Source organism: Trichomycterus rosablanca, chromosome 14 (genome assembly GCF_030014385.1).
Source record: "Trichomycterus rosablanca isolate fTriRos1 chromosome 14, fTriRos1.hap1, whole genome shotgun sequence".
Lineage (NCBI taxonomy): Eukaryota > Metazoa > Chordata > Actinopteri > Siluriformes > Trichomycteridae > Trichomycterus > Trichomycterus rosablanca.
Window position 1 is genome coordinate 7798804 of NC_086001.1, and position 23230 is coordinate 7822033.

Below are 23230 nucleotides of genomic sequence, written 5' to 3' on the forward strand. Positions count from 1 at the left end.
TTAAAATAACATGACTATTCATGCTTTTCAGTCTCGATTTTAAATGATTTTTTTATCTAAACATTACTTTTGTTTAACCAAGTCACAGTGTTCCATATACTTTAGCTTGTCATCCTCTTCCATCCTTTTAATGGTGGATTTTAGACGTGCCCCGTAATGTGGGTCACACTGTAAGACTGTTTAGTTGAATGTCTTTGGTTGAATCAGCCCTAAATCAACCGCCTGTGAGCATGTCACATTATGCGTTCCAAGATCATAATCATTTCCCAAGATCAAAGAAAATCCCTCATGCTTTTGTCTGTGACAGCAAAATTAGGTTAATAATAGAGCTCTGTTACACATGACATGAAATACTTTGAGCCCTGACATGGTCAGGATGAAATGGTATGCCAAGTGTTGGCAGGTCTTATCACACAACATCGGTAATTAACCTTACCAATGCTCTTAGTTAAATATCTGCAGGTATGTCCTAAAATCTTCTTCTGGAAAAGTGAAGACTGTAAGAAACAGCTTTTACATACTAAAAATACATGTGGGGTGTGATGAGTGTTTTTTTTATTTTTTTATTTGTAATTAATTTAGCAGCACTAACCTGTATGTTTAGCATATGTAAAGGCAGCAGAATCTACAGACAGTTGAAACATCTGTAAATCAACAGCTGCTGTGTTGACCTTTACTTCATTAAATGTAAACCCCCATAAAGAGTATATTTTGCAAAATATAATCATCAGGTTTGGAGCTTTTAAGTCGTCATGTTGAATGATAGTGGGGGGGACACACTGTACTGTACAGTTTAAAGGAATATATCCCTGGGCTAAAGGGTGTAGCTGACTGATCAGTGAACCTCAGAATGAACCTCAGAATGTGAAGGTGTCAACACTGGAGCTTCTGTAAGTACTTGTTTGCCTATAAAGGTAGCTTTTTCTAGAAGAATTTGTGATTATGGTTTTGGTTCAGGCATCCACATGGACATGATTGACTAATGACTGAGGCAGGAGGATTGTTGGAACAGCCTAACCATTGGGAGGCACTCTTAATGCTGGTCACAAACCCTGATAGAAATGGGAGGGTTGCATCAGCAAGGGCGTCCAGTGTAAAAACAGAACCCTGTCTGGTATGTGGGCCAGATCCGCAGTAGCAACCACTGTACATGGGAGGAGTCGAAAGAAAGGTCACTAAGGTCACATGACATTCAAACATCTTATTTCAACCGGTTTCTTTCATAAACATACAGTGTGGTAGTATAATTAACCATTATAAACTGTTAGTGAATATGTACGTATGTCGCCCTGTGATAGACCTTATATATTATGAATCTTATATATCATGGGTATATACACTGATCAGCCATAACATTAAAACCACCTCCTTGTTTCTACACTCACTGTCCATTTTATCAGCTCCACTTACCATATAGAAGCACTTGTAGTTCTACAATTACTGACTGTAGTCTATCCGTTTCTCGACATACCTTTTCAGCCTTCTTTCACCCTGTTCTTTAATGGTCAGGACCCCTACAGGACCACCACAGAGCAGGTATTATTTAGGTGGTGGATCATTCTCAGCACTGCAGTGACACTGACATGGTGGTGCTGTGTTAGTGTGTGTTGTGCTGCCAATGGTCATTTATTACCCCCAATACTGTCAAATACCGGCCTGGACTCACAAGGTGCATGGCATTACATAGAATTCTGCAAATGCTAATACTAAATCTGCTTCTGAAGCTGAAGGGTTTGCAAGAAATGGGTGTTGCATAAGGCAGTATATTTGCCTAGATATATCACAGAACCCCAGGGCTCTAGTGGGACTTTCTTGCAGCTCAGGAATTCCTTGATGAGGAACAGCCCACCCAGACAATGTGAAAGGAATTGACACAGCTTTTGACACCCAGTACTTTATAAAGCTTTCATGACCCCAGACCAACAACACACATGGTCAGTTGGTTCAGCTATTTCTGCCATTATTGTTGGTAGCAGGTGCATAAAAATATGAATTCAAGCTCACAGCTTTGCATTCTTCTTAGACAATGAACTGTATACCAGATATGAGCAACAAAAGCTCAGACATGAAGGACTAGGCCACACAAGCTCACAACACTATCCAGAAGCACAGTGCATAAAGAAATTGTGCAGCACTCACTAACAAGTTCCAAATTCATCTAGAAGCCACATATGATACATGTGCTATTTTATATTTTTTAATACATGCAGTCATGTGAAAAAGTTAGGACACCCCATGAGAACCTTTGTCTTTTTTAACATATTTAAACATATGGACATGTGAGCTTCATTTGAACAGTACTGAGAGATGGAACTTACATAACTAAACAAATAAAACAAAAAAATTACTTTTAAACTCAAGTTGTAAAATCTAAAGTTATTGTGAGGAAAAATTTAGGACACCCTATGCCCTAATAGCTGGTATTTCCCCCTTTGGCTGAAATAACCTCAATTAGACGTTTCCTATAACCATCTACCAATCTCTGACATCGACTGGGAGAAAGTTTTTCCCACTCCTCCATACAGAATTTCTTCAGCTGTGTGAGGTTTGAGGGGTTTCTTGCATGCACAGCCTGTTTCAAATCACCCCACAGCATCAATTTTTACCATTTTTTTGTTTAGTTATATAAGCTTTGTCTCTCAGTACTGTTCAAATGAAGCTCAGATGTTCATATGTTTAAATGTTCAAAAAGACAAAGGTTTCCATGGGGTGTCCTAACTTTTTCACATGACTCTATGCATTATTTTTTTACCTATCAATCTACAACCACCCATAATGGCGAGAATTTATTTATTAGGATTTTAACGTCATGTTTTACACACTTTGGTTACATTCATGACGGAACATGTAGTTATACTAGTTATACTAGTTACACAAGATTCATCAGTTCACAAGTTTCAATGTCAAACACAGTCATGGACAATTCACCTCACTTGCACGTCTTTGGACTGTTGGAGGAAACCAGAGCTCCGGAGGCAACCCACGCTGAAACAGGGAGAACATGCAAACTCCACAGAAAGGATCTGGACCGCCCCAGCTGAGGATCGACCCCAGGACCTTCTTGCTCTGAGGTAACAGTGCTACCCACTGAGCCACTGTGCCGCCCTAATCACAAGGGACCCTTCAGACCCTTTTACACCTGGGATTGGGGTCACGTGCATCCTGTTTGCTTGAATTATTCATGACATGTGTCTAGATTGAAATTGGAGTCCACCTGTTGCAATTTGAATTGATTTAGCAAAGTTTAAAAAGGCACACACTGCATTATCATGACAAAACCCTATCGAATATCTGTGGATGGCAGTTTAGAAGCTTACCATGCAATCTGATGGAGCCTTGAAAGCATCTGCCATGAAGAACAAGATAAACGTCCCAAATCCCAGTGTATAAAGCCTGCTGAGATGTTTTCAGTTTTTGATGTTTAATTAACTTCATCTTTATGGGTAATTAGGTGTAGACTAATGAGTAAAAATGGGAGCTATATACATTTAAAATCAGACCACAAAACAAAGTGCAAAAAGTCAAGGGGTCTGAATACTTTCTGAATTTATTTTGTGTCAACAGACCATGGGTTTACACAAACGAAGTCTGGTGACATCTGCTGGTAAGCCAGGGAATTGCATGTCCTTTACAACTATTAAAAATTGGTACAATCAATTCTGTGCAAACGTCTACAATTGTAAAATCTTGACAAATATCTAATACTTACTGTTTATGGCATTTTTCACAGCGACATGTCCATGCGGATGCAGTTCCCCCAGTTTCCTCCGACCTGCATACATGGTAAATTGCAAAACTACATGTGCCCATTGGTTGTCCAACACAGTGCAATTAAATGTGTAAAATTCTCTAGTAACAAAACACACTTTTTAAAAACAACCATTTTATTGTGCAAAGTATTACACCTCAGAATAGGGTTGAAGTAGTAACACAAGCATGTCAACAACCAACAGACAAATGAGAACAAACATTTCAGTAATAATTAACACTGCATAATATACAGAACATTTTTAGGATCTTTAACAGTACAGAACACTTTAAAGTTGTAAAAAAGCATTTTAAAACAAACAGATTGAAAAGAATTGGCAAAAATATACACTATAGGGCCAAAAAACACATGGACACCCCTACTACACAAAAAAAATATATAGTTTTGGGGCACTTGGGTGGCGTAACGGTCTGTATGTAACAGTATGTAACTCTAGCACACAAACCAAGTTCTAATCTCAGTAATGTTATTGACCTGGACGTGTCCAAGGAAGGTGGGATGGAGCTTATTACCAAAGCAAATGCAACCTCTCCTGTCTGCTCAAGGTGCCTGCACAAGTGGTAGATGATTGAAATACCCCCATACAGAGAGTTACGCCATGCTTCTCTCTGGGGGATGTCCACCGCTGGCAGGCGAAAAGAATCAGCCAGCCACGTGATACTCTTTATTGTTCTTACGTGTGGCTCTTTATGGTCAGCGTAGTAGTGGTGCAGACGACAAAGGGAGTTGCAGTTGGTCGTGTCTAAGAAAGGTGGGATGGTACTTGTTTCCAGAGCAAATGCAACCTCTCCTGTCTGCTCAAGGTGCCTGCACAAGTAGGAGATGATTCTCATACCCACATAGGGAGAGTTATGCTATGCTTCTCTCTGGGGGATGTCCACCGCTGGCAGGCAAAAAGAATCAGCCAGCAACTGCTCAAGTGTCGGAAAGGGTCACGTGATACTTTGCAGCTCTTCATGGTCAGCGTGAGTAGAAATAACATTACGTTTTTGCGGCAACAGTTTGGGGAAGACCACTTAGCCACTCTGGTTTAAAATGACCAAGCAAGGTCCATAAAGACATGGTTGAGTGAATTTGGTGTGGCCTGCTCAGAGCTTAACACCTTTGAGATGAATTTGGACATTGATTGCAATCCAAGATCGATACCTGACCTCATAATTGCTGTTTTGGAATGAAGGGGGTGACTATATTAATAGGATGTTAAAGCTCATGGTCAGGTGTCAACAGCGTACATGCACAAACAAGAAACAAATACAAAACACCGCAAACTTAAGTGAAATGTCAGAAATTAATGCATACTCTTCAAAGATTTGCAGGACAAAATCTTGCAGCAGGTACACAAAGACAACCCTTAAGATTTCTTGTGCATATTTTGCAGAATTATTTCATAAAATTGAACACTGACCATCCAGACAGAGGAATGTAGCAGATTATTGCTGTGTAAGAAATCCAGTATAGAAATATTTAGTAGTTAAGCAGATACAATAAAAGTAGAGGACTTTAACTCAGTGTCTTTGTTGCAAACGTCTCAGCGATGGCCGTACTTGGCTGACCAGTCCGTGCGTCGATGCACCGGCTGTGGTGGAGGTGGAGGTTGAGGCCGAAAGCCCGGTGTGCTATTGGTTGGAGAAGGCACATAGGATGACATGCCCATGTGACTACTTGACCTGCCGGATTTCCATGTTGCATAATCTATGAAGATTGAAAAGGTTAGAGAATTAAGTAAATGTTAATACAGTGGAACCTTGATTTAACGAATTAAAAGGGGGGGAGCACTGGTCCGTAAACGGCAATGGTCCGAAACAGCAAGGTTTTTTTCCAGGGAGTGTGAAAATATACGAAAACACAGCACTAAGGTCCACGAAACTGCTAAAGATGCACATATTACATGCACATAAACATAATATGTAATGTAAAACCTGCAAATAAATATTAAAATTGGTGTACTGTACTACTGGGGAGAAATTTCATTTACATTGATGTTTTTTTCTGCCGTGATCATACATTGGGGGCTCTATACGATACTATTATTCTGAGTCTGAAGCACTGCTGTGCTGGTGGCTACTGGAGAAATCCTGGTGCATAACTAAGCACTAGAACATGCAAAAATTAAGCATAAACAAAACAAAAGACGAAAACAAAGCGAGCCTTCCGACAAACTAAAGTCTATCACTCATGTAAACAGAGAGACATGCGCCGCTAGTTGACAATTATTGAACTACTGGCCTCCGATGCCTCTAGTGGGGAATTTTAAACAATCAGACCGGATGTTTGGTCTTCCAGATTTTACAGTCTGTTAAATGGAGGTCCGTTAAATCGAAGTTCTTATATATTACGTTACGTTTTAATACATAGATATTACCTGACAGAAGTTTAAAAGTTTTAAAAGGAAAATTTTAAAGATACAGCATGTATTTAAGTAACAAATAAAAGCATGGTGTAGATAACAGCTGACAGTAATGCAAAGGCAGCACAGTTCAGTCGAGTTCGATGTGAGGTTTACGTTGCCAGTTCTAGAACAGGGGATTCTTTTTAGCATGGCAGCCTCTAACCCCATGGCGATTTAAGCTTACTCAATGGTGCCACCTATGTTCCGACAGATTCTAGTTTCTGGTTGACCTGTTTTGTTTTGAATTTTGTATTACATCTGACCCTCCAGACAAATTTCCTCCTAGCCAGAGGTGACAGTTTGGGTTTTCTCTCTTGACTGTTCTGTGTACTTTTGAATAGGTGTAGTCAAACTAGTCCTATTTATATGGACACAGAGACTAAAACAGATGATGTAAATAACAGTTTACTATTTTAAAGAAGCTTGTTTTAGATAAAGTATACATGCAAGGACTGAAAAAGCCAGTGATGCAACTTACTTGACAGTGTAGAATCGATTGGTGCAAGGTGCACTCTTTGGCCAGCTGAACCTAAACCACTGTCTTTATTATAAACTGATGGCACATATCCACCAACACGTGCACCTGTAACATATTCAGGATTTGTCATGTGTAAACGTCAAACATCTTTTACAAAACAAAGCACATTTATGGCCTTTCTAATGCCAGCTTTGAAATTTCTATTACAGGCTTAGTACAGCCAATAATGTTAATTATTTAATTTAATATATTAATATAAAATAAAGAGCGCTGGGGTGGTGCAATGGTCTATTATGCAAGCCCACCACCACTAAGAACCGGGTTCAGTCAGGCGGCTATACAGACATGATTGGCTATGACTGAGAAAAGGTTGGGGCGTGGCCGAAGCCCTGCGATTGATTGGTGCCCTGTCCAACATGAAGCAGTTTCATTAAAAGAAACAAAGAAAAAAATAAAAATAAATGTAATGTTTGTTTGTTTATTCTGATTTTACACTTTGGTTACATTCATGACAGGTACGGTAGTGACATCTGCTGCTCATTACACAAGATTCATCAGTTCTCAAGGTTATATCGAACACAGTCGTGGACAATTTAGTATCTCCAATTCACCTCACTTGCATGTTTTTGGACTGTGGGAGGAAACCGAAGCACCCGTAGAAAACTCAGGCCGACACGGGGAGAACAAGCAAACTCCACACAGAAAGGACCTGGACAGCCCCACCTGGGGATCGAACCCAAGACCTTCTTGCTGTGAGGTGACAGTGCTACCCACTTAACCATTGTGCCACCCCAAATAAAAGTAATGTAATGTAATAAACCACAGTCAAAACTACCTGAACCAAAAATACGGCATGTATACAGCCATGATATCTCCAAACACTAGCAGTACAATGGACTGTACCATAGAGTACAACTGGCACGGGATGGCACAGTACGAACAATTTAGTCGATCAAATTTCTGCTGCCAACCTGGCAACTGCTTTCCATTATTCCTTAAATTTCCATATACACGGTGCAAGCAAGCCAAATTATATACTTTCAATTTAGTGCCAACAATTAAGGGAAGGCTCTTTCCCATTCTAGCTTGACCATGCCCCTTGCACAAAGTGAGGTCTATGAGTTTGATATAGAGAAACTCCAGTGGCGTGCACAGAGCCCAGACCTCAAGCCCACATTGGTTCTGAGCCAGGTCTTCTCATCCAAGATCAGTGCACATGCTCATAAATGCTCTTTTGACTGAATCAGCACAAATTCCATCACACAAACCTTTACAATCCTAGGGATAGACTTTCTACAAGAAACATACAGAAATTCCTACAGTTTTGGAATGGGATGCCAAAAAAGCCTCTGATCAGGTGGCTGTATCCTGTGCAGTGTAAAGAGACATTATGTACCACAACATTACAAAGAATTGTATCTCACCATGGCTGCCCCGTGAAGGAAGTGTCCCTCCGACAGGTACGTTGCTGCTCCCCCACAAGTTTCCACTGAAGTCCTTTGTGGCATTAGCTACGACGTTCTTCTTTGGGTTTAACCCTTTCACATGGAGACACAAATCACTTAACATACACCGATCACCCATAACATTAAAACCACCTCCTTGTTTGTACACACAATGTCCATTTCATCAGCTCCACTTACCATATAGAAGCACTTTGTAGCCTGCTTTTACCCTGTTCTTCAATGGTCAGGACCCCCACAGGACCACCACAGAGCAGGTATTATTTAGGTGGTGGATGATTCTCAGCACTGCAGTGACACTGACATGTCCATCAGCGCTATAAAGTGCTTCAACGCTGCTGCAGATGGACTCCAGCACAACACACACTCACACACCACCACCATGTCAGTGTCACTGCAGGGCTGAGAATGATCCACAACTCACCACCTACTCTGTGGTGGTCCTGTGGGGGTCCTGACCATTGATGAACAGGGTGAAAGCAGGTTAAAAAAAGTATGTAGAGAAACAGATGGACTACAGTCAGTAATTGTAGAACTACAAAGTGCTTCTATATGGTAAGTGGAGCTGATAAAATGGACAGTGTAGAAACAAGGAGGTGGTCATAATGTGATGCCTGATCGGTGTATAACAACTACATTTTGTCAATGTCATTAGTTATTCCGCTGCTGTGAAAGGTGTAGTTACCTGGTAAATATCTTGATTGCTTCAAGTAATGCTGTTTGGCGGAGGCTGTTCTCGAAGGTTCTTGAAAGGGACTGACTTTATTCATATTTCTGACTCCATCGCTCCTGACATTGGAGAGGCTGAAATCCAAGACGTTTCCTGACCTACGGCATGTAGTCGTTTATAAGAATGGCGGGATGAACAAAAATGTTTGAGGCTCCTGACACAATGCACCAGTAATTGATATGAATTAATTATTAGTATGGTATAATTCATAAAATTCATAAAAGATAGGTATAAACCTGTTTAGACTGTTTTCTCCATGACTCCGTCTCTCCTTGGTAATGTGACTGGGTTTGGTTGTCAGGGTGGTGGTTGCAGTGTCCGAGGCCTCATAATCATCCCACTCGTCCCCCTTCGATACCCCAGGCACGTGGCCCCATCTCCGACGGCCTCCCTTAGGCTTTAGTGAATGTGCATTTTCAGCTTCTGGATTTGAGTGCTAATTAAAAGAGAATTTAAGACATTAAAAAACACAAGTCCTTGATTACATACACAAAACACACCTGACATATTTATATGATTTATTAACACTGTACTACATCTTGTTCATTTGCACAGATAGCACACACCCACACATTGTACATGTCTGTTGAATTATATCTAGGCTTGTATATCTTTTGTACTCTACATATATTTTGTGATAAGAGACAGTCTATAACAATTTCACTACAGTTTACACTATGCATAGTGCATTGGTCTGCCTTTTTCTCATAATCCACCCTTCCTGAGAAGGACCATACCCAACACAGGTCCCCTCTGACATGCGTGCAGTACGCAACCACTTCTTTTCACCTTCCAGAGGCATGAAGAGTTAGGCACTGCTCTCCATTATTCCACGTCTGTGCAGACGCTGTCGACCAGTCGGCAGAAGCCGTAACTGCAGCAGTAATAAGGAATCCATTGAGCCTGACCTCCCTTAGACACATCCGATCTGTGTAGGCAATTTCCTGGCCAATAGCAGAGCTGAGATTCAACCTGAAGAGCTTACTAATCCAGCACTTTAACCACTAAGCTACAACTTACCACTGAACCAGCAGCATTATAAAACATGCTTGGTGGAAATAAATATAACCATCAGCAAACTAAATAAGACACAACTAAAGCCCAGAGTCAGCCACTTCTCTCACCTTGCTCTGCAATCCTTTGTCATGTATCTGAGGAAAGCGACTCTGAGGAGCTCGGTCTGTCTCTGCCGCTGCCCTTGCTGTTCTTTTAGGCAGCTCCTGAATGGGTGGATGTGGTTGAAGGATGGGCTCTGGGAAGGTGAGGGATGGGGTCTGTGAAGGAGGTGCAGGTCTGAGCTGGGCAGGATGTGTTTGTCCCTTGTCCTGAATCTGTTGCGATGCACCGAACACCTGACCCACATGGAAATAGGGGTAGCGCAAAGCCTAGAATCACAACAGCATGAGCAGAGTTTAGATAATGGAAATGGTCACCAAGGACTTAATTCAAACGAAATAAGTCATACAAAGATATACAAACTAGTGCCAACAATCAAACGTCATGATGGTAATAGACACACTGGTAAAGTGTTTGAAGAGAGCATTACCTGGCTGGCTGCTGGTCTTTTTTTATGGTCCCACTGCAACATGTCTTTCATTAGCTGTATGGCTTCAGAACTGGCATTGGGGATCAGACTGGCCAGGCTGGTGGGCACACACTGTGGCCAGCGGAAATGCATGGAAGCAGCTAGCTGACATCCTTCAGGCCAGTCATTCTAAAAGACCCAGAAACAAACCAAACTGGAATATCAGTGCATGACATCACTAAATAAGCACACACACTTCAAAATCTTGTAAAAAGCCCTTCCAAAGGAGTGGAGGCTGGTAGAGATGCAAAACTATGACTATGTATTAAAAAAAATTGGTAATTTGAGAGATGAAAGACTTATTATGCTTATTACTTTTTTTGGCGTTCCCAAAACTTGGCAGATCTTAAAGATGGTGTCCACCTCACTGGAGCCAGGAAAGAGGGGTCTGAGCGTGTAGAGCTCAGCCATAACGCAGCCAACAGCCCACTGGTCTATAGGAGAGCTGTAGTTGATGGACTTGAGGAGAACCTCTGGAGCTCTGTACCTACAAACAACAAAACCATATTTATTTATTATAAATGTATTTATTTATTAGGATTTTAGCATCGTGTTTTACACACTTCAGTTACATTCATGACAGGACAGGTAGGACTGTGGAAGGAAACCGGAGCTTCCAGAGGAAACCCACACAGACACGGGGAAAACATGCAAACGCCACATAGAAGGGACCTGGACTGCTCCATCTGGGAATCAAACCCAGGACCTTCTTGCTGTGAGGCGACAGTGCTACCCACTGAGCCACCAGTCGCCCAATAGGAGGAAAAACTACGCGTCATGTCCCAATAAAAAAAAGGTCAAGGTTTATCATCTTATAATAACTGTACTACTGTTACCAAGAAGAACCTTAAATTCATTTTCAGTGCACAATAATGCCCCAATACAGATGTGATGATCTGCCCTGTATAGCAACATTATACGTTCTATTAAATGATCAGCCTGCTGTTTTCACAGTAAAACACAGTAAGCAGAATCTAACTGTTATCCAAAGTGATTTCTGAAAACAAAGATAAAGACGTACCATCTGGTTGACACGTATTCAGTATAAGGAGGACGAGATCGGATCTCTCGAGCTAGTCCAAAGTCAGCAATTTTCACAAGCTCTGGCCCCATGCACAAAAGATTCTCTGGCTTCAAATCTCTATGGAAAAAACCTACAAGAAGAAATGCAAAAGTCAAAACCACAATTAATTCTAAGCACTTTTTTATTTTAATTGAGAGATCAGCGGTTTTAGTTCGATTTTCCCACATATTCCAGGAAAAACGGAAAATGTTACTGGATTAGCTATAGGTGTGTCTACCAGGTTCTCTAAACAGGGGGTGAATTTTAAACTAACGTGGTGGAATGGAATCAACACAAATATTAACACAATAGAAGGTTCTAAGCAGCTCTTAGGCATGTGTTTGGGAATTAACATGGTAATTTAAGGCTCGCATTAACAGCACGGCTACATAAATCCAACCCTTTATGTCCCTTTATGTTTTTGTGCTAGTGATGGTTCTGGGGGCAAAAAACAAATGAATGGTATGCTATATGTGCCTAAGTACTCCTGTTCTATGACCTGCATGACCCTTGTTGCCCTGAGGATAAATAACCTATAGCTTAGAGGCTGAGTTGTAACTGTTCCCAGAAATGTGTACTTTACGATAACAACAGTTGTGCACATTCACATGACTGGGGAAGCCGTGCCAAAAAAATGACAAAAAAGTTGTAAAGGTGGCATCCTAAAGCTACATGCTTGAATTCACCTTTTGATCTCTGGGGTTTTATCTGAGACTTATGTCACGCAACTCACACACTTAAAAGTGTCTTACCATAGGCCGCTCAGGTGGCGCGGCGGTAAAAACACACGCTAGAACACCAGAGCTGGGATCTCGAATACATCGTATCGAGTCATCAGCTCTGCCTGCCGACTGGGCTGAGCAGCCACATGAACAACGATTGGCCTGTTATAGGGGTGGGATATTAAGCCAGATAGGGTCTCCTTGTAACTAATGCAACTACAACCTCTGCTGGGAGATTGATGGCGCCTGCACAGAGACGAGGAAAGACTGCGCTGATCAGGGTGTGTCTCTGCGTACACAGTGCTGATCTGCATATGCACTCGTCAAGTGTAGGTGACAAGATGCATACGGCTGCTGCCCACGTGTCGGAGAGGGCATGGCTTAGCTTCGTTCGTTCTCCTCAATCAGAGCCGGGGTCGGCATTAGTGGAGAGGAACCATGACGCAATCAGGCAATTGGACGAGCTAAAGTCGGGGGAAAATGCATAAACAAAATATATACATATACAGTGTATCACAAAAGTGAGTACACCCCTCACATTTCTGCAGATATTTAAGTATATCTTTTCATGGGACAACACTGACAAAATGACACTTTGACACAATGAAAAGTAGTCTGTGTGCAGCTTATATAACAGTGTAAATTTATTCTTCCCTCAAAATAACTCAATATACAGCCATTAATGTCTAAACCACCAGCAACAAAAGTGAGTACACCCCTTAGTGAAAGTTCCTGAAGTGTCAATATTTTGTGTGGCCACCATTATTTCCCAGAACTGCCTTAACTCTCCTGGGCATGAAGTTTACCAGAGCTTCACAGGTTGCCACTGGAATGCTTTTCCACTCCTCCATGACGACATCACGGAGCTGGCGAATATTCGAGACTTTGCACTCCTCCACCTTCCGCTTGAGGATGCCCCAAAGATGTTCTATTGGGTTTAGGTCTGGAGACATGCTTGGCCAGTCCATCACCTTTACCCTCAGCCTCTTCAATAAAGCAGTGGTCGTCTTAGAGGTGTGTTTGGGGTCATTATCATGCTGGAACACTGCCCTGCGACCTAGTTTCCGGAGGGAGGGGATCATGCTCTGCTTCAGTATTTCACAGTACATATTGGAGTTCATGTGTCCCTCAATGAAATGTAACTCCCCAACACCTGCTGCACTCATGCAGCCCCAGACCATGGCATTCCCACCACCATGCTTGACTGTAGGCATGACACACTTATCTTTGTACTCCTCACCTGATTGCCGCCACACATGCTTGAGACCATCTGAACCAAACAAATTAATCTTGGTCTCATCAGACCATAGGACATGGTTCCAGTAATCCATGTCCTTTGTTGACATGTCTTCAGCAAACTGTTTGCGGGCTTTCTTGTGTAGAGACTTCAGAAGAGGCTTCCTTCTGGGGTGACAGCCATGCAGACCAATTTGATGTAGTGTGCGGCGTATGGTCTGAGCACTGACAGGCTGACCCCCCACCTTTTCAATCTCTGCAGCAATGCTGACAGCACTCCTGCGCCTATCTTTCAAAGACAGCAGTTGGATGTGACGCTGAGCACGTGCACTCAGCTTCTTTGGACGACCAACACGAGGTCTGTTCTGAGTGGACCCTGCTCTTTTAAAACGCTGGATGATCTTGGCCACTGTGCTGCAGCTCAGTTTCAGGGTGTTGGCAATTTTCTTGTAGCCTTGGCCATCTTCATGTAGCGCAACAATTCGTCTTTTAAGATCCTCAGAGAGTTCTTTGCCATGAGGTGCCATGTTGGAACTTTCAGTGACCAGTATGAGAGAGTGTGAGAGCTGTACTACTAAATTGAACACACCTGCTCCCTATGCACACCTGAGACCTAGTAACACTAACAAATCACATGACATTTTGGAGGGAAAATGACAAGCAGTGCTCAATTTGGACATTTAGGGGTGTAGTCTCTTAGGGGTGTACTCACTTTTGTTGCCGGTGGTTTAGACATTAATGGCTGTATATTGAGTTATTTTGAGGGAAGAATAAATTTACACTGTTATATAAGCTGCACACAGACTACTTTTCATTGTGTCAGTGTCATTTTGTCAGTGTTGTCCCATGAAAAGATATACTTAAATATCTGCAGAAATGTGAGGGGTATACTCACTTTTGTGATACACTGTATATATATATATATATATATATATATATATATATATATCTCTTACCATGTTTGTGAATGAAAGCAAGTCCCTGTAGAATCTGAAACATGATATTTCTGACTGCAGACTCAGGAAACAGACGCGTTCTGGAATATTAAAAGCAAAGCAAGTAAAAAAAAGAGAAAGTTGTTTTTGTGTGAATTTTTGTGATAAAAAAAAAAACACATATGCTTGGTTACCTTTCTTTCATTAGCTGGTAGAGGTTTTCCTTCATGTACTCAAACACAAAGTAGAGCTGGTCGTCTTCCCGGATGACCTCCTTTAACTTGATCACGTTGGCATGGTTGAGTTTCTTCAGGGACTGGGAGTAAAGGAAATTGTTTTATCCATTTATTACCCATCTAGATCAACAAAAGATCTAATACATTCACAACAAGGCATCTAATCTAAACATTTCAGATACATAACTGGTCCTGGGACGTTGTAATGCATTTACATTTACAGCATGTAGCAGATGCTTTTGTATCCAAAGCAACTTACAATTGTGACAGTATACAGTCTAAGCAATTGAGGGTTAAAGGCCTTGCTCAAGCTGGTACTGGAAGGGCTTGAACCAGCAACTTTCTGATTTCTAGCCCAGAACCTTAACCTTAGCTAGGCTACAACTGCTCAGTAACTGAGGATGCTGGAAATGCAGATAGATTTGTAGGGTTTTATCTACTGTAATCATGCGTCACTGCATTAAACTAACAGCAACGTTAATTTTAAACACATAGTTTTGTGTTAGGCTTTGAATGTTAAGTTATGAGGTTTTCCATACTTTTATTGAGAATCACATGTGCCAACAGTGCGGTGTTGTTACTGGGGGTATTAAACTTTTTTTACATTTATGTAACCGTATTTAATTATGCTTTACAGCATTATACTGTGGTAGTGGGGACAGTGGTAACCTAGTAGGTAGAGCCTTGGACTGTCAACTGAAAGGATGAGACTGTAAGTTCGAATCCCAGTTCTGCTATTCAGCCACTGTTGGGCCCTTAACCCTCTCTACCCCAGGGGCACCGTACAATGGCTGACCCTGCGCTCTGACCCCAGCTTCCAAACGAGCTGGGAAATGAGAAAAATTTTGTTGTACAGTACACCTGTATTGATATATATGACAAATAAAGGCATTCTATTTTGTTCTATTCCATTCACCACATCACCACTACACCAAGAGCAATACAGGTACATACTGCCATTTATTGGAAATCAATTTCTCCAGTATATCTGATGAGCCGTCTTGTAGAATACTTAAGTGCAGGGTAGGATTAAAAAATGCTAATCAAAAAAAGTCACAGACTTTCTTCATAGTGAGGCAATATAAATGAGTGGTATAAATGAGCAACAAACAAAAGTAAAGAATAACAATTACTGATTTGTAAAAAAAATATTTTTATGATGAAGTGGATACTACAGACACTCTATAGAGAAAGGTGAAAAAAAACACCAGGCAAATTTCCACCTACAAATTCACCTTACATAAAGCATTTGCTTGGCACTGGGGTGGTGCAGCAATCTGATGTGCTAACCCAACACCAGAGGGATCTCTGCTCGGCCATGGTTGGATTTTCCAGTGGACGGTGATCCCAAGCACACCTCAGAATTACAACAAAAATGGTTTCCTGGCCACAGAATCAAGATTTTAGTCATGGCCATCTCAGTGATTTGACCTAAACCCTATAGAAAATCTAAGAGATGAGCTGAAAAACTCTTGGCATGAATGAAAGGAGAAACACAAGATGATGTTGAAGATGAAATTGTTTTCTTGTAGTAATAAAGACAACAGCATTACCTTGACCTCTCTAAGATTTATGCACTCCTCCCAGGAATAGAATTTCCTCTTCATTCTGCAAAATGTATACAATTATTAAATTTTCATCTATCAGTTTTATTCAAATCTCATTATTTATAAATTCAGGCTAACTGCTCAGGATTTGGCAAAATCCTCGTACCTAGTTGACAGCACAAAACTGCCCTTAACGGCCTCTTAATGACGAGCTTTGGTTTGGTCTCAGCACATTGCCAGTCTAGCTCGGGGTGTATGTGTTTTGTCCACACCTGGGTGCTTGGCCAGCCATGGTATCCGTCTTGTTTGGATAGTTTTGGGGAGCTCTTCTTACTTGGCATGGGGAAAGTCTGGGTCTCGGTGCTCACAGGGTCTTGGTCTGAGATTCAGTATTCAATATTCTAAGCACTGTATCTTACTGCGTAGTCTTGGTCTTAATCTCAGTGCTTGTATAGGTGTATCCTTGAGTCTTGGTGCTAGTCAGTATTTGTGTTCATAGTTTGTTAGGGTCTAGGTCTTTGTGATTCTGTGCTTGGCTAGTCTTGGTCTTGGTGCTTAGTATATGTTGGTCTGAATATCAGTGCATAAAGAATCTCTGTTCGTCTTTGTTTGGTGCATGGCCAATGGTCATAATTTAGATCTTTGCTTGGGTAATCTTAGTCTGGGCTTCAGTGCTTGAAGAAGCTTGGTTTGAGTCTCAGTTCTTGGCTGAGTCCTGTTGTACTGCGAGTCTTAGAGCTCAAAGAATCCTGGTTTCGGTCATGGTCATTTGGCAATGGTCTATGTCTCAGAACTTGGCTTGCCGTGGTTTATGTCTCAGTGTTCGACTTGTCACACTCTGGGTCTCATGCATAGTCTTGGTCTAAATGATTGGCTTGTCTGGTGCCCCACTGAACAGTCACAAATTGTTCTGACTGCAACCAACACAAAAAACAGCTGACTTACTTCTTGATGGCAACAAACTCCCCAGACTCCAGGCAGCGGCTAAGAGTGACAGAGCCATAGGTCCCGTCACCAAGCTGCCGAAGGGCAGCGTATCGGTTCATGGTTCTGTATTTTCTCTCAGCATGATGCACAGTGTCGTCTTGCACCCATCCGCTGAACACTTAAATGCAGCCAGACTTTGCAGTTACAGCAGAAGCTGGTGACAGGTCTGGGAATCATACTGTTTATGTCTTAGCCTTCACCTGCAAACTAAAAGATTAATAAAGTCAGTGGACAGGTGGTTAATCAATACTACAACACACATTCAAAAAAGGTTGCCAGATTCTGGGCACTGAGCCCCAATATGTATTAAATACAGTATTCTATACTTCAAAAAAGAAATTCCACTAGAGTAGATTGTTGTAAAATGCAGCAATGTTTATCAATGCTGCCTCCTAGGCTGCAACAGCACAATCCATGCTTGCTTGCTATATAATCTTAGTTTTCCTAACTGATCCTTAGCATGGTTGAAGAAAAGTACTAATACCTGGTTTAATGTTGGTGGCTCATTTACCAGACAGTGGTCAGTACAAAAAGGTGTTCAGTTAACTGGGGATATATTGACTGTGAGGACTACAGCTGATACTTTACATTATTAAACAGTTCAGTGGCTCATCATGACCTGCAGATAAAGGCCTGGATAAAATCACCCTGGATGAGACCAACCCCATCAGAATAAAGGTTTCATATTTATTGAACAGGAGATAAATCGGTATTCCAAATTAATCATACTGGGCTAGATTTATTGTTCACACCAACAAAATATCACACGTGGTTTTACTTCTGTTAGCCAAGAACAAAAATCTGAACAATAAATGTATGCATTTCAATGTACTTGTACACAATCTGGCAACCCACAGAAAAATAATTTCTTACAGTACCGTAAGGGAGAGCTTTTCTTTACGGATCTAAAATTTGACAACATCTATACAAACCAAAAAGTACATGATATAAATACGCTTTTTTAAAAATACAAATGAACAAAACAGTGTTAACATTTAACAGCGACCAGCAGCATGGAAGGAACGGCAGGCTAAAGCTAATGCTACACACAACAACATCATCATCATCAACATCTTGTGAAATCAGATTTTTTTTCCCCCTCCATCAGATTCCCTGTCCATTTTTAATCTGCAAAATAATCCAGTGATCAAAATCACTGCTGTTTCAAAAGGGTGTGGTCATAAGGTTAGATCAGTGTAAAAACTCCTCTGTTTCCCTGAGATTGATTTATATGAATTATGCATCTTCAAACGTTAATGCAATCTGCTATGTTTTAATAACTGTAACTGAATATTTACCTGTCGCGTCTAAAGCGTGATCATTGCATCCAGTCCGAGCTTCACGAATTTAAAACCAACAAACAACCTCAAATTGAGTAACAACAGTAACAGCAATCCGTGAGTCATACAATAAAATAGTAATAGCGTTTATTTCTTCCCACCCATATTCTTACAAGTCCCGCCTCCTGCGTTCAGTCTCCGGGGATAACTAAAAGTAGCCAATCGTATTGCACAGATAACCACTACTAACCAATCCTAGAGGATGATTGTGATTTGTCTGAAAACAGGTGGGAAAAAATAAAAACAGTTATGTATGCATAAACGGCACCGTGTCCAAATAATATCTTAGTCCCTATACCCTACATACTTGAAGGTGCACTGCCCTTTAGGTTACTTCCCAACCTACACAGTAATACAGTATAATGCGATTTCCTCTTTACGATTCTAAGCAGTAAGCACCCACCCACTTACACTTTAAAGCTTTAGAATAAGGCTGCGATACAATTTACTAAATAGTGCGTCAAACTAGTGCACGACTGAAAGGTAATGTAGTACGTATTGTGCGGTTTGGGACACAGCCCATGATTTACATAATATCATGTTAACGGGCATTAAATCTTGATAGCATCAGAAGCAACTGACTCTTAGGCAAGAGTTAGTCGAAAGAAAACACTTCTATTTGAAAATTTATTTATAACGTTTTATATTTTTATTTTATGAAATAAGTGCGTTTTTTAAAATAAAAGTAAATTAAAATATTTATTTTGCGTTAATAGCTAAACTTTTTATTTACGTTCGTCGAGGTAATTCAGTTTGTGAGTAAATTAGCTAGCACAGCTAGGCAACACGTAGATTGTAACGGTTGTAACGGTTATTTATTCAAATTATCGAGCCAATGGTTTTATTGCACTTAATTATTTTAATTCCCAAAAAGTCTACACGTTACATGAATGCATAAAGGTAAAAGAAACTGTGGCATATGCAAAAGTACCTTGTTGCAAAGAAGTTGGGACAGTAGGTAAAATGCAAATGCAAACAGAAAGCAAGTGTCTTTTATATGTATTTAATTAAAAACATTACAAAAAAATATGTAAAGTTGGCGTAGACGCAATGTAAGACTGGGAAGTGGGTGGAATGATCTGGAAGTTTCCACTGGTAAACGGTTGACGCTGTCATAATGGGGTGTTAGAGAAACATTAATGAAAGGTTAAATCGTTTACGAGCCAGGATTCGTTAAGCTTTATTTAAGAGTAAATAGTTTAAAATATTTTAAAACCAAGTTTTGGAGTGTGTTGCGGCCATAGTAAAAACATGAAAGCATCTTATTGTCTTTACTTACTGGAATTTGGATTGAAATTACTTATATTTTTCAGTTCAAAATTCAAATCAAGTTTGACTACATCTACAGCATACTAGTTTTATTTTAGTGTATTGGTATGTGTTAAGCTGTGGCATATTTTAAGCATTTACTGTTCGATTTAGCAACAACATTTCAGGCCTCCATTCTAATAAATTCTAAAGGTTTTTTCCTTTGTACAGCAAAAAAAACGTTCGTTTGCATCGACTGCTTTATCACGGTCAAGGTTGTGGTCCAGTTTCACCTGTAAATGTTAGGTGCATAAGGCAGGGAATTGGTGCCGATCCATTGCAGGGTTTCGGCAACCGCCCCCTTTCCTTCACAGACATAGCCAATCGTGTCTGTGTAGGCACCCAGTCAGTTGATAGCACAACTTAAACTGAAAACCGGACCTCAAAGGTGGTGGGCTAGTGCAATATAGGCTGCTGCGCCCACTGAGTGCCACAATAAAGCATAGGATATTTAAATGTGGTGATCAGCCGTATGTTACATATTCTGTATAAAGAAACTTTAAGTCAACCCGGTTTAATGACAGGTCAGCCAATTCTGTTTTGCAGGCTCAGAAAATAATGGCATCTAGAACCTCTAAAGGAAAGCACAGTGTTCAAACGGAGAAGGAAATCTGTAAACTCAGACAGGAAAATGTTAATCTGAGGAAGGTGCTTGATGAACTGTCCTCTCAGATGTGTAAGCCATATGACTCTGAAAACAACAACGTCTTATTAAAGGTGCATATTCAGATTATCACACTTTGGGGTTTACAAAAATAAGGCATGTAAAGAAACACTAGGCGCAAAGCAGGACTATGTCTTGAAAAGAGTGCAAAACAGACGCACCTACCTTCCAAAAACATGCAGAAGGTAGACTGCTGGTAGAACATGCAGAATTTGGCTATTCTAAATTGCTTTTAAATGTGAGTGATGTGGGAGTGTTTAACTCTAGGGCTAAGGTAATGGATTATTGATCAAAAGGTTGCTGGTTTAAGCCCCACCGCCACCAAGTTGCCCCTATTTCTGTATTCAGTTACAATTGTAGGTTGCTTTGCATAAAAGCATTTGCTAAATGTATAAAAGTAAATGTCATGCCCTGCTTTTGATTGACGCTCAGACTAGTGTATATTCCTGCCCTATATTTCTGTTATTGTCTTTCTGGTTTTTAATCTTTTAAGAGAATCCTTGCTCTGGAGACCCTAAGAGAGGAAAATTCACAACTGATCTTGGCCAGAGATCAAGAAATTGCCTCCCTCAGGCAACAGCTTTGGTCTAACAGCAGTGATATTGTGGCCAGCCTTCATGCTCAGCTTAAACAGCAAAGGGAAGATGCTGAAACTAAAGAAAGACATTTTCAGTCACTTAAACAGGAGACTGAGACGGTAAAGAACAAACTGGTGGCTGTCTCGACTAAATGCCAGAACCTACAGATCAGAGAGAACCAGGTAAAGGCAGATCATACCTACAGCTTGCATCCCAGTACTGTTTACTGGGGGTTCATAATTTTTCAGGCACATATGTATCTCGATAGTCTATAACTGGGAAGTTTTTTAATTAATTATAAATATTTTGATAATGTTCAATGCTTAAATGAGAAAATTTTTTAAACATTGTTTAATATTATTAATTACACTGCACTATTTTATTTTTGAATAGAGTATAAATGTAAATGGCCCTGCAGACTCCAGGAACACTGCATTGATACAGGATCAACTGAAAGATGTAATTTCTATTATTTACATGACCACAATCTATTAGACCACAATATCTATGAAAGATCCCATTTCTATTATTTACATGACCACAATATAACCTCTGTTTTTTTCTCTGTTTGCTGTTGAGCAGGCCTTGGAAAAGAACCAGCAGTGGTTAATATATGATCAGCAGAGGGAAGCCTATGTGAAAACAGTGCTGGTAAAGTTACACCAGCTGCAACAGCAGCTAAATCAGGCCAAAGAAGCCTTAAGCCAGGAAGAGAAAAATGCACATTGTGCTGGTAAGTTGTTAATAAATGAGTAAACAAGAAAACTTAGTGTACCTTTTGGGATTGCCTGGATTTGAATGGCATGGCAGATGTGCAGATAGTGGAGTGGGTGCCATCTAGCAACATGAGTCCTGGGGACTTTCTCCACACACAGCAATTTTTCTTTTAAAATGGTCAAGCGTACACCCCTCCTAATTATTGATTTCACTCATAGCTAACAGATTTTTGAAAAAAATACTTAGTCTTTCTTCTCCTGTAGAAAAGCAGGCCGAAGAGACACGCCAGCAGTATGAGAAACTGGTAGATGAGCTGGAGGAAGAACGAGACGCAAGGCAGCAAACGCTGACCGAGCACTACCAAGGCAGGAAAGAGCTGGATAAGGAGAGGCTTAGGTCAGCAGAGCTTCTGCAACAGGTAGATTCAGTGTTTGTGAAAGTGAATTTGCTTAGGTAAAGATATTTAGCCAATTTGGGAATGCAAAGAGGCACTTGGGTGGTCTGGGAAGAACATCACAATTATGTTTTGTACTGTTTTTGATTTAATAAGAAAGAATAAAACCCAACGTTTTGGAGATGGATGTGTTTCATCTGTCTGTCCTTCAGAAAAATGATTATTTATTCATCCACCCCCAGATTCAAGCGTCTGCCAAAGAGCTAAAGGAAGTGAAGCACGATAATCAGTATCTCCAACGGCAACTGCACAAACTTTTGAGGGAGCTGCGAAAAGCCAATGAGAAAGTGGCAAGATTAGAATCTGAGGTAAGAGACAGGCTGGCATAGTACACCCACCACATGGAAAGTGAAGTAAACGTGTCAGTTGATTAACCTGATGCATTGTGGGCTGCAGAAAGCCGAGGAAGAAACTCCACCAGAATTAACTGCCAGTGGGAAACCAGAGAAAACATACAGGGAACGTCCACAGAGCTTTCCATCACCCTCAAGAGAATACAGTCTTCTGGATGAGAGTTTTCTGGAGTGTCCCAATTGCAAAGCTCAGTATTCAACTAGTCGCCATAGAGAACTTCTGGTTCATATTGATGAGTGCTTGGATTAGGCAGATCAAGTAGCATCATATTATTACATATCAGTTTAAATATTACATATCTGTTTATCCTTACATTTTTCGGTTTGTTTAACAATATTGTGTTTTTAATTTTATCTACAGTACAGTTCAAGTAAAAAGTTTGACATACGGTTTACATACTCTCTGTAGGTGTTCAATACAAACTGTTTGCAGCTGTTCTTGTTTTGTGAATGAATGATTGAAGAATTTATTGGGGGTATTCTACCAATATATCTTTGTTCTTTTGCCCAAATATAGGCATCATTGTGCATTTAAATGTCAACTTTTTGCCATAAAATGTATGTTCATTATTCCGTAAGACAACAAACTGATTCTTCATTTAGAAGACATGAAAATGTCTAACAGATACAGCATTAATGTGTGTGGTGATGGAAAATATGTTCATAAATGGTGCCA

General features: G+C 40.6%; 2 protein-coding genes across 5 annotated transcripts; one reads left to right on the forward strand and one right to left on the reverse strand.

The window, feature by feature from the left end:
- Window positions 1-3866: 3866 nt before the first annotated feature.
- Window positions 3867-18569, reverse strand: LOC134326084 (serine/threonine-protein kinase ICK-like). The gene is made up of 14 exons (XM_063008288.1): window positions 18439-18569; window positions 17099-17347; window positions 16160-16214; window positions 14565-14686; window positions 14392-14471; window positions 11436-11568; window positions 10730-10901; window positions 10376-10543; window positions 9954-10214; window positions 9066-9265; window positions 8785-8927; window positions 8061-8174; window positions 6637-6741; window positions 3867-5461 (listed from the first exon to the last, which is right to left on the reverse strand). Exons 2-14 carry the CDS (start codon window positions 17197-17199, stop codon window positions 5298-5300), a joined length of 1818 nt encoding a protein of 605 aa, XP_062864358.1. The 5' UTR covers window positions 17200-17347; window positions 18439-18569; the 3' UTR covers window positions 3867-5297.
- A 575-nt stretch (window positions 18570-19144) lies between these two features.
- Window positions 19145-23060, forward strand: LOC134326440 (centrosomal protein of 55 kDa-like). Of its 4 annotated transcripts, none has more exons than XM_063008605.1 (8): window positions 19145-19438; window positions 20318-20505; window positions 20946-21212; window positions 21424-21489; window positions 21613-21763; window positions 22011-22165; window positions 22384-22509; window positions 22598-23060. In XM_063008605.1, the coding sequence occupies exons 2-8, from the start codon at window positions 20347-20349 to the stop codon at window positions 22802-22804; spliced, it is 1131 nt and encodes a 376-aa protein (XP_062864675.1). In that variant the 5' UTR covers window positions 19145-19438; window positions 20318-20346; the 3' UTR covers window positions 22805-23060. The 4 variants fall into 4 exon arrangements, with proteins under 4 accessions (XP_062864675.1, XP_062864673.1, XP_062864674.1 ...); XM_063008603.1 differs by having other exon boundaries at window positions 20335-20505; XM_063008604.1 differs by having other exon boundaries at window positions 19145-19380; window positions 20335-20505.
- Window positions 23061-23230: the final 170 nt, after the last annotated feature.

Excerpts from the sequence above, each read along its gene's own strand:
- LOC134326084 (XM_063008288.1), bottom strand. The coding sequence starts at position 17,199 with ATGAACCGATACGCTGCCCTTCGGCAGCTTGGTGACGGGACCTATGGC. Across the intron at positions 16,215-17,098 it reads GAGTTTGTTGCCATCAAGAA|AATGAAGAGGAAATTCTATT; the intron begins GTAAGTCAGCTG and ends TACATTTTGCAG. Across the intron at positions 11,569-14,391 it reads TGCTTTCATTCACAAACATG|GTTTTTTCCATAGAGATTTG; the intron begins GTAAGAGATATA and ends TTCTTCTTGTAG.
- LOC134326440 (XM_063008605.1), top strand. The coding sequence starts at position 20,347 with ATGGCATCTAGAACCTCTAAAGGAAAGCACAGTGTTCAAACGGAGAAG. Across the intron at positions 21,764-22,010 it reads GAAAAATGCACATTGTGCTG|AAAAGCAGGCCGAAGAGACA; the intron begins GTAAGTTGTTAA and ends CTTCTCCTGTAG. Across the intron at positions 22,166-22,383 it reads CAGCAGAGCTTCTGCAACAG|ATTCAAGCGTCTGCCAAAGA; the intron begins GTAGATTCAGTG and ends ATCCACCCCCAG.